Source organism: Suricata suricatta, chromosome 2, assembly GCF_006229205.1.
Source record: "Suricata suricatta isolate VVHF042 chromosome 2, meerkat_22Aug2017_6uvM2_HiC, whole genome shotgun sequence".
Classification (NCBI taxonomy): domain Eukaryota; kingdom Metazoa; phylum Chordata; class Mammalia; order Carnivora; family Herpestidae; genus Suricata; species Suricata suricatta.
In genome coordinates this window covers 156,635,225-156,646,368 of record NC_043701.1, presented here as the reverse complement: position 1 = coordinate 156,646,368, position 11,144 = coordinate 156,635,225, and the positions used below count along the sequence as shown (strand labels likewise).

At 50.8% G+C, this 11,144-nt stretch overlaps 2 protein-coding genes across 2 annotated transcripts; one reads left to right on the top strand and one right to left on the bottom strand.

Moving 5' to 3' along the window:
- Positions 1 to 6: 6 nt before the first annotated feature.
- On the top strand, positions 7 to 1,713 carry FRAT2 (FRAT regulator of WNT signaling pathway 2; the record flags this gene model as incomplete). The annotated part of the gene is made up of 1 exon (XM_029916424.1): positions 7 to 1,713. A coding segment is annotated over one exon (330 nt), but the record flags the coding sequence as incomplete, so codon positions are not given.
- Positions 1,714 to 9,027: 7,314 nt separating this feature from the next.
- FRAT1 (FRAT regulator of WNT signaling pathway 1) lies at positions 9,028 to 11,142 on the bottom strand (the record flags this gene model as incomplete). The annotated part of the gene is made up of 1 exon (XM_029920191.1): positions 9,028 to 11,142. A coding segment is annotated over one exon (477 nt), but the record flags the coding sequence as incomplete, so codon positions are not given.
- Between the last annotated feature and the right edge of the window lie 2 nt (positions 11,143 to 11,144).

Below are 11,144 nucleotides of genomic sequence, written 5' to 3'. Positions count from 1 at the left end.
GGCCGGGCTGCGCCCTACTTTGTGGCCGAGCTCGCCGCAGGCCCCAGCGCGCTGCCCGGGCCGTGCCGGCGAGGTTGGCTGCGGGGCGCCGCCACCTCCCACCGCCTGCAGCAGCGACGATGGCCTCCAACCAGGACGCGCGCCCGCGAAGACGACCCGCACCGGCTCCTGCAGCAGCTGGTGCTTTCGGGGAACCTCATCAAGGAGGCCGTGCGAAGGCTTCAGCGAGCCGTCGCCGCCGTTGCAGCCACGAGCCCAGTGGGCGCCGCTGGGCCGGGAGGCGCCCACGGCGGACCGGACCCTGTCGCTCTGCAGCCCTCTGGCGCTTTGCACTGACCCGGCGCCCCTGGAGGAGAAAGAGGACGCCGCTTCGCAGACCCAACCGCGTCCCGCCCTCACCAGCCGTGAGCTGAAGCCGCCGTCGCGGTCCAGGGAGCGACCGCCCAGGCTGCGGAGAGACGCGTGGAGAGAGACCTCAAGGCGAGAAAGAAGTTACCGGACTCTGCGAGGCTGTCGGAGAACAAGAGCGTGCAGAAATGCAGAGGTGCCGCGTGAGAGTTCCCTCGGCCACCTCGGGGCCAAGGACCTGCGATAAACTGGAGATATGGCAGCTACTTGCATCGACTTGTATCTGACTTAACCCTTGGGGGCATCGTGTGCCTCGATTGTTTAAAGATAGGGTTCCAAGGGGCAGATATCGCCTGGGCTTTATTAACAGTACTTGAAAACTAATGACACGCAAACATTTTATTTTCTGGTGGAAGAGCTTAGTGGAAATGGTGCTACAATTGCTGTGCAAAGAAATTCCAGAGAGAAGAATGTAAAAGCTTGGTGGTGGGTGGGTTGCCATTATCCCCTTTTTCCTGCCCAATTGGTGTTTGGTGGAGGCGGGAGGTGTGAACTCCGGTTAGGGGGTTAGAGGGAGATGGAAAATTTTCAAAGTGGGTAGAGTTGGAGTTGAATGTGGACTTTTAACTGACTCAACCTTGCCACCTGTGGTTCAAGGTCACAGTTTACTCTTTGGCAGAAGGCTGTGGGGTTCCTGGGAGAGCTAAATTCATCCCTAGGTCTTTACTTTCTCTTGTTCCAAGAAGAGCCCTGTCTGTGCTTTGCTACCTTTTGGAGTCTCCCGAGGTCAAACAGAAACAGAGGGATATGTGGGGAGAGATTTGTTTTTCTGTGCTTTCCTCTTTCCAGAACTCCTCCTCCTCCTCTTTCCCTGAGGCCACTCTTGGCCTAGCCAGGAGCTTTCTCAGAAAGGCAAAAACTGTCCCCTGTGCTCCCAGCCAGACTTTCTTATTTCACCCTTTCTGGTGTCTGCATGGGATAGGGGAGACCTTGGACGATTTTCTGCTGTGTTCTGGCCGCCGCAGGGCTGTGGCCTGAGCCTTCCTGGGTCCTCATCCTTCAGTCGTCTCCTGTCACCAGCTCTTCTTGTGAGTGACTGAAACCGTGTTTAAAATGTGACTCTCCGAGAGGAGAACCCTGCTGGCTTTCCCCTTGTGAAACTTGAGGCACTTCAAGGAAAGTGCCACCCCCCCCAACTTTAAGGTAGCTAAACAAGTTTTCAAAACCGTTTCAATGGCTTGTTCATCCTCCAGATGTAGCTATTGACGTACACTTCGCACCGGAGTGTCTGAAATTGTGATGGTCCTGATTTATAGGATTTCTTAATTAAAATGTCTGCTGAATAAATTTGGGTTTTGTTTTGGAGCATGTTTGGCTCTTTGGTGGAAGGTGGGGGAAAGACAAACACATAGGGGGTATCTTACTAATGAAGGAGGTGGACCTGGCTGAGGGTCGCAGCCAGCTTTGCTCCGCATAGAATACTGGCAGGACTTTGTTGTTTCTGGGTTGATTTTACACGAAATCAGCAAATTAAGTCCAGATTTTTAAAACCTGCTAGATGGACTTCCATCCCCTTTGTGGAATAAGCACATATTCCAGAAGTGCTCTCTGGAGGGAGGGCAGAGGCCAAGAGACTTGATGTGTCTGGAGAGGGGTGGAGGGGGTGATTTTCATCTGGGTGTCTGTGTGTGAGGAATGGGAGGGCACAGGCAAAGCCAGACTGGTTCCTCTTTGGCGACTAACCCAGTCTTGAGCTGTGGCCTAGGAAAGGGAAAACCACTCAACAGCAATATATATGGTAGTGGTAAAATGGCTTGGTTTGAGCAGGTGAGGATTAGGTTAACTGAAATTTTCCTGTCCTCAGGCCTGTTTTCCCCAGGTATGGAGCCCTGGTTGAGTTCCTCCCGACTTGGTCCAGCCCAAAGTTCTGCCACCCAGCCCCCTCGGGAACCTCCTTAGCACCTCTTTGTCCTTTGCCTGCCCACCGCTTTCCCAGCGGGGGCCCTGGAGACTGGGCTTGGCTCGACCCTGCTACTCACCCAACTGTATCATAACGAGCAAGCCCCTGCTCTGTGCATGTTCCTTCTCTCAATAAAATACTACTACTTAATAGGTAGGTGGGAGGGTTAAATGAAGAAGATCAGAGATGTCTGGGGTAACCTAACATGCTCCAAAAATGATAGTGGCTAATTCTTGGCCACTTCCTTGGTCAGGGGACCAGATGCCTCACTTGCCCTCATAACTTTAGCTGCCATAATACAGGCTGTCCCCAGCCTCTTGCTACTGTCCCCTACAAGTTCCTCTTCTAACTCCTTCCAGAAATCTGCTTCCACATAACCTTCCAGACCAGTCTCTCTGCTTTCATCATTCTGGGGATAGTATTCATTGGGCGCACATGTACCAGGAGTTACTATTCTGGGTATCCTCTCATGTAATGGTTTATGGGCCATAAGGTAGGGACTGTTTTCTCCAGTGACTTGGCCTGAAGTCACCACCTTTTTTTTTTTTTAATGTTTTATTTTGAGAGAGAGTGCGTGCTCACCTGTGTGCCCTAGCCAGCAGGAGAGGGGCAGAGAGGGAGAGAGGATCCTAAGCAGCCTCCACACTGTTAGCACAGGGCCAGTGTAGGGCTCAATCTCACAAACCTTGAGATCGTGACCTGAGCCGAAGTCAAGAGTCAGATGCTGAACCGACAGGCACCGAGGCACCCCTGAAGGCAGCACCTTTTAAGTGGACAAGTTGGCATTTGAACCCAGGCAGTCTGGCTCTAGGATCTCCTATTCCTCAACCAGACCTTCTGGTCTACTGTACCCCCTGTAGGAGACTTCCTTGGCACCATTTTCTCCCATGTTGAGTTTATTAGGGTTTCTTAAGAGCATCCCACAAAATACCTTAGCACAATAGCATCACTGTGCTCAGAACACCAGCCACGTATATGCAAAGCGCTGGGGCCGTGGGATGGGGCAGGGTTTGAGACCTCCTGGAAGAATTCACAAGCAGCTTTGGGCCAAGGCCTTCACATAAGACAGTAGAAATCGCATAAGAAGGGCACGGATAGCAAATGGTACGTGGCTGCTGCTTTTAGAACCTCGAGTTGTCTAAGATGAGGGCATCAGGCCAAGATGGTGCAGTCTCAGGCAGCGCAGGTGTCCTGTGGGTCTGCATCACTCCCAAGAGCACTTGGGAATGAAGTTAGAACAGCGCCTGCAGACAAGAAATTACCGGACCTGAGAAGCTAGGTAGAGAGAAGGAAAGAGAAGTGAGGTCTATTAAGGGCCGGCACTCTGTTGACACCTTTTATGAGACATTACTTTGCTCTTTGCAATGGGGAGAGGTATGAATTATTGGTGGTAGAGCAGGGTCCGAACTCATGGCTGTTAAGCTGATCCTCTTGCCTCCTGCCTGAACCTACCACATCTCTCCTCCTGAACAGCCCCCTCTATGGATTCAGCCATTTGCAAAGGCTATAGAGAGCCAAAGCCTGGGCCTGGGCCTGGGCAAGTGTCTCTGCATTGAGGCAATGGCCATTTCCAAGGTGCTGGAGCTTGGGATACCCCATTCCTAGTATTTGGCTCAGGAATGACTGTGGCTGGGATATCCCTAGCCCTTTGGAGTAGTTGGGCACAGAACTGGTGGGGAGGGGGTGTGAGCTGGCAGAATTGAGACAGCTGCCATGTTCTCAAGGGGCTGGGAACCTAGGTTTCCCTGGTAGCATTCAGCAAGTTTTGAGCCCTTAGAAGATCCAGAAAAATAGAGAAATGGCAAGGAGAAGCTGGTTGTTGGGTGGGGGTGGGGGTTGATCAGGAGTTTCACATGTGAAGTTACAGGGACGGTAGCCTGGTGGCTCATAAATGATTAGGAGTTGGAGAGGGAGAGAGCTGTGCTGAAGATAAAGACATGGCAGTTAGAGCTGAGAGGGGTGGATGGATCCTGGGAGACGCTGTCAGTTGGGAAGCAGTAATAACACTAGCTCATGTCCATAGTGTTTACCATGTGCCAGGCTCTAAGTACTTCACAAAGACCAACTCATCACATCTACCTGGGAGGAAGAAGAATAAATAATAGGAATAGACAGTAAGAGTAGAACCAAGAGAAGCCAAGGGAGGCTGAAGAATGGACTGTAAGGGCTGGTGGGTATGTGTGTCTGCACATGCTTACAGGTATACCTGCATCTACAATATCTCTCTGTACATCCTCTGTGGCTAGGTCCAAGGTGTACGCAATCAGATCTTAGTGACTTTCACTATCTTTAAAAAAAATTTTTTTTAATGTTTATTTTTGAGAGACAGAGAGCACGAGCTGGGGAGGAGCAGAGAGAGGGAGACACAGAATCCGAAGCAGGCTCCAGGCTCCGAGCTGTCAGCACAGAGCCCGATGCGGCGGCGACGCAAAAGCTGTGAGATCATGACCTGAGCTGAAGTCAAATGCTTAACTGAGCCACCCAGGTGCCCCCCCCCCTTTTTTTTTAAATTTATTTTAATAGCGTGAACAGAGGAGAGGCAGAGAGAGAGAATCTCAACCAGGCTCGGTGCTGTCAGTCACCCAGGTGCCCGGTGAGTTACACTGTTTTTTTTTGCACTCCAAAGTTATTGAATTTCCCTGCCTCGGCACCATTAAACACTAGGTCTTGAACATCTGCACTGTGAGTTCTTCCCCTCTTTAACCTGGCTGAAGAAAGTACTATCTGGTGCATCTGGAGAAATGTGATTATGACTCCAGTCTAGGGAAGATTTTTGGGAAAACCTAGGAAATCATTTTCACCCATGCTACGTTGTGGAACCTAATTTAGATGGTAAAAAAGAAACAGGCAAAAAGGCAGGCCAAAGGTAACAAGAAGATAACCAGCTTGTGATTTTTTTTTAACCCACCCGAATCAATAAATCAAACAAACTGCCTGAACAACCTATCAGCTGGGGGTTGTGAATTTTACCTTCTATGAGTCAGTTAACTGATAAGGGGGAGCAGTTAATAAACTTGATATCAGATTTAGTTTCCATTCTATTGTAGCATAAGGTTCAGAGAAGGATTCCTTCACACAACTACAGAAACACACCCAGCGATCCCAGGCATGACGGGTTATACAAAGTGGTTTCAACGGCCAACTCTCAGGTGCCCAGCCTTGCTGTGGTAGGACAGTTTGTGACTCAGGTGCTGTCACATTGTGGGACACCCACCCTTAAAATCCCCCTGAGCCCTGCCTTTCAAACCCGTGCAGACGGGGCATCTTGTGCCTTCTTGCCTCCTCGGCAGGCTTATCTCTGAGAGCATCTTCAGTTTCTCCCTCTGCATGTCCTCCATGGCCATCAGACAGACTCAGACCTAGTTGAGCAAATCCTCCCATTGGCCCAGTTTTTCCTTTTTAGCTGCTGTCTCTCCTTTCCCATCTTCTTTGAATTTCTGGGAACCACAGCTCCTCACTGTGCCCCAAGCACTCCACTCCCCTGGCCTCTATAGGTCTGTTGAAATCACCCCATTTGTTTGCCCTGTAAATATTTCCTAAATGCCAATACCGAAGCGGCGTTACTAAATGCAGCTATGTTTTGGGCAGTTGGCTCAGCATTTTTACTAGCATTAGCTCAGTGAATCCTTACAACCCTGTGAGGCAGGGACTTTATTCCTATCGGAATTCACAGATGAGGAACGGGAGGTTAGGTTAGGTGAAGTGACTGGCCTGAAGTCACAGGAGGGAGCTTTAAAGGAAAGAGCCAGAATTGCCACCCAGGCATTCTGGCTCCAGAACTGACATTTTAGTTGTCACAAGGTACCCTGTGGAGGCCCGTGGGTTTTTCTGGTTTTTCTTTCCTTTTCAAAGTGTGTCGTGTCTTTTCCTCTCTCTTCCCCCCAAGGCCCTTATCACCTGGTGCCTGGATGTTGTAACAGCCATCCAACGGATCTGGCTGACCATCAATGCTCCCCTCAACCTTGCACCATCCCCTACACTGAGCGGCCTGATCATCTGTCCTCCTTACCCTGTCCTCTGCCATTAAAGACTATCTAATCTCTTTGGGAAGAGAAGACATTCACATGTGGGTTCCTGAGATAACCCTATAATGACAGTAAATATAATGAGGGGTAAGAACAAAGTGAACTCCAAGATCACTCCCTGTAAAGAAATTACATGATTTTTTTTTCAGTACAAATTATAGATGAGTGGACCGGGTGGGCACACAGAACTTCATCTGAGCACTGAATTTGAATTAGAAGGGGATGGGTTTTATTTTTTTTAATGTTTATTTTTGAGAGGAGAGAGAGAGAGCGCACAAGTGGGTAACGAACAAAGAGAGAGGGAGACACAGAATCCAAAGCAACCTCCAGGCTCCCAGCTGTCAGCACAGAGCCCGACATGGAGCTTGAACTCACAAACTTTGAGATCATGACCTGAGCCAGAGTCGGATGCTGAACCGACTGAGCCACCCAGGCGCTCCAGAAAGGGATGGGTTTTCTGATGGGGGCATTAACAGCTGTGGACCCAGGCTGTCCTCAGCACAAACCTTCCCCTTTGTAGTATTTCCTGCTGCTCCTACTCTACTAGTCCCAATCCCAATCTCCTTTCAAGGTTTGGGAGGATGGGACCTGCCACCCTTTTCAGGTTAAACCTCATCTAGACTGAGTATTCCTTTCCTCTGCACTTCCCTTAGCACGTGCCTATACAACAGGGGCATATGCTCAAGCAACGAGTCTTCAGAGGAAACAAGTTTATGCTTTTTTAAGAATCGGATGGAAGAAGTCTTCAAGAGGCAGGATTTTCCAGAAAAACAAAGTAGTGGCCTTCATGCAATAGCCTCCAGGGACAACGTCTTATTAATCGAGTGTTTATTATTTGCTCTTTACTTCCCATGCTCTATCTAATTGAATACTCACATAATTTTTTCAAGGTAGGCTCTATTCTTACCCCATTTCGCAGATGGGTTGATGGAGATCATTAGGTTAAGGACTCTGCCCCAAACCACACAGCTGCTGGTGTGGAGGCGGCGCAGGGCTGCCGGCAGAGCCCACGGTCTTGTGTATTATGCCTCTCGGGGACACTGTTGAGGGCAGGTCACTTGTTCCCCTTTCTGTTATGGACGGAAAACCATGAAGACACACTGCATGGGAGAGGTTTTGCCCCTGTGCCTGCAGGAGCATACACGGTGTTCAAACGAATGCACCTCTGAGTGGAAACCTCTCTGGGCTTCTATGGCTAAATGAGGAGGTAGCACGAGACCGCCTAAGGCTGAGCTCTCCCCAGGCTGACATTCTGTGATTACTGAGCACCGGTGGAAGAGAGGGGAGCTAATTGAGTGAGTTAGTAATTTGGTTGCCAGGGTAACTCTTTCCTGATTGGAAGGAAGGGATCACAGGGTTCAACACAGACTTTGCTGGATAGGAAAGTGGTGTCTGATCTTCATTCCATGTCTTTGCTTATGAGCTCGAAAAAGAAGGGTGAAAATTGAATCCAAATATTGTAGCGTTTATGCCTAAGTTAGAATGAAATCCTGGGGTGGCAGACTCTTCAGTTCTCTGTGAGGTGTGGCATTCCTTTCTCCACATCACTCATTATTTTTCAATTTGTGTTTTAATTTATTTTTTCTCATTTACTTTATAGCTTGGTCTTTTATCTTATCCAGGCTACGTTCTCTGGCCAGCTAGCTGTCTTCATAGGACGCTGAGCATTTTGTAAGAATATGGTTGTGGCATACCTGGCTTTCCCCAGCTCAGACTAGGGATCTGGGCTATGTTTTTCAGTGTTCCGATGGTAAACCACCATCTTGGACAACTACAGGGCGTTATTCACATTGTAGTATATGTATGGAGTTGTGCCGTGAACAATAGAAAGGAAGAAAAAGAAAGGAAGGGAGGGAGGGAGAAAGAAAGAAAAAAAGAAACCAGGACTGAATCATATAACAGTCAAACCTGAAAGCACTTTTGGGACCATAGCCTGCCCTTCTTCATGAGAAACCTTGGCCCCAGTCATTTGGCTACCAAGGGGCAGCCCTGGGAAGGAAGGAGTAGGGACTAGAGACTTCTCCAGTATGTGCCAGTCACAGTCTACTTTTCCCACATCTCATTTCTTGTCTATTGTATAGAAAGAAACCAAAGCCCACAGAGGTGGATCAACTTGTCCAAGGTCCCCATTTAATAAGTGGCCTTGAACCCTGGATAATATGTTGCCTAGTGTGGCTTCTTCCTGGAGGGAATAGGCTGAAGTAACTCAGAAAGGGAGGGATAGAGACAGGCTGTTACGTCACTGCTTCGGGAGAGAATGGCATCAAACATGCTAAGGGCAAAGAGAGGAGTCCTTTCAGACACTGCCAGCCGGCTTTCCCACCGTGGGTTTGTGTCCTGATCAGCCCCTAACCAAGAGCCACCCCAGTCTAAGGACTGCCTTGTGAAACAAGTCCACATAATGACCGCAGTAGAAAGAGAAAAAAGTGATGAGCCTCCCAGTCTGCAGTGACAGGCTGATCTGATGTCCTCTGCTAATACAGTCGGAGGCAGCTTCATAAAACTCCATCACTGACTAGTAATCCAAAAGGCTCTGAGGTTTTAGTGAATGGGATTGGTCCAAAACCTGACCTCACTTTCATTTAATTTCATGCCAGCACCAATACACACCCAGCCGCACAGCCCTGCTTAACTAGCGAGCTGCTCAGACACAAAGGCGCTCTAATTACCATCCACAAGCCAGGCCGACAAGGATTTCAAGTGTTTTTAAGGTTTATGGATTACAGAAATGTGTTCTCTGCATCTTTCCCACCGAGGGCAAGTATAAGATAAAACCCAACAATAAACCCAACAAAAAACCCAACGCATTTATTAAAAACAAGTATTTCAGTTAAGTTAAAATCCTACAATCAGGATAGCCACAATTCCCAACACTCCGGTGCGAAGCGTAGATATGTCAATAGCCACATCTGGATGATGAACAAGCCATTGAATCTTATAAAACTAAAACACCAAGAAAACGGTTTTAGATCCCTCAGAGTAAGTGAACAGTGTGTTAAAGCACTTTACCACGATTCACAATGGCAAAGCCTGCAGCTTCTCCATTTGGAGAGTCACATTTTCTACTCGGTTTCCTTCTATTACAAAGGCGAGCTGGCATGGTTGGGGGAGGGGCAGAGGGAGGAAATCAACTCAGTCTATCCAGGGAATTGCAGCTGTTATTGCAAATGGCCCCAGAGAGTCCATTATAAGCTGCAGCGCGAGGCTGTGTCCCCGGAGTGCGCGTCACGTGGCGTCTCCCCAGCCCTGGCCCCAAGGAGCACCAGCGCCACCCGCTCGGAGTAGGACAGCAGAGCCCAGGGGGAGTGCGGGGACCCGAGGCTAAGACTCTGGCAGTTTCTCTCAAAGCCCTGGGCGCGGCCGCCCGCAGAAGGCACCGACGCCCGTCACGTCCCCGCCTCCCTGTACCCGCGGTAGCCGCGGTGCGCGTGTCCTTAGGAGACTCCAGTACTTGGCAAAACACCGAGCTCTTCTCCCGAGTACAGGCAGAACCCGGCAACTCTTCTGCTCTACTGGAGTCCCGGAACCCTGCCTGCGCTCAGGAAACCGTGACCTTGAGCCCGAGGAGGGCGGGCTGTGAAAGTATTTTAGAGAAGATTCACTCCATGTACCAATTTACCCCTTCCCCAGCACCGCCCGCACCCGCCTCCAGTCCCCGTCTCGCACACGACCTTTCCCTGCCACGCCGAGTTGCCAGTTGCAAAACGGGAGACAGAGAAAACGTTACTCCTATTCAACTCCCAAAAAGGTATTTTCATGGTACCGCGTGTTTTGTATTAAGAACCAGCACCGAAAGACATGAGATGGGTTTTTTTTAAGAGTCACAAATTTTCAAGTCTGGCAGTTTGAGGTTCTCCCTGAAATGACCGTCTACTCATGTTCCCCTCCTCAAAAGTGGGATCAGGAACCAGCCCTGAAAAGGTAAAAGTAAGTAACTAGGATCATCCGCGTCTTTCAGACGCTCGGAGATCGTGAGAAGCGTGGAGTGGGGCCACATGGTCGCCGGGCTGGAGGGCCCACGAGAGGCTGCGTGGGACTGCAAGCTGCACCGCCGGGGCTGGTCACGCCAAATAAGGAGTCCTACTGAATGTGAGCGTGGAGTGCGCTCTGTGTTCTGCCTCACAAACAGGGCCAGCCAACTTCTGTTTCAAACGCATTAGGGCCCTCCATTAATTCCCCGAGGAAATATTCGCGGCTTTTCCATTCCTCGTCTGCATTAGCTTATTTTCCCTTTCCCAACTGCGCTAGTACACCAGTCTGAATACGGATGCAGCCCTCAGTGGAATCCCTTGCCCTCCAGGCAGAGGCTGGCGCTGTGGCCACTCCGGGGTGTTAGCTGCCAGGTACCAGAACGCCATCGCCAGTTCTGAGCTGCGCCCTCCTCCCGGACGCGCCGGGGTCGCTGCAGGCCGCGCGAGGGCTGCGGGGTGAAAGCGGCTCATGCACCGGGGCCGACAGAGGCCCCGTGAGCGGGCGCTGGGGAAGCTTTGCGTGTAACTGCAGCCGTCGCGAATGAAGCCTCCGTACCGCCTCCTTAATGAGGTTCCCCGAGAGCACGAGCTGCTGCAGGAGACGGTGCGGATCGTCGTCGCCGGTGCGGGATTCGGGCTGGGTCCCGCGTCGCTGTTGCAGGCGGCGGGAGGCGGCGGCGCCCCGTAGCCAACCTCGCCGGCAAGGGCCCGACAGCGGCTGCGGGGTGCCCCGCTTGTTGGCTCCCGAAGGCCCATCAAGGCCAGGATGAGGGGCCAGTGGGGACAGCGCGCTGGGGCCTGCGGCGAGCTCGGCCACAAAGTAGGGCGCAGCCCGGCCCC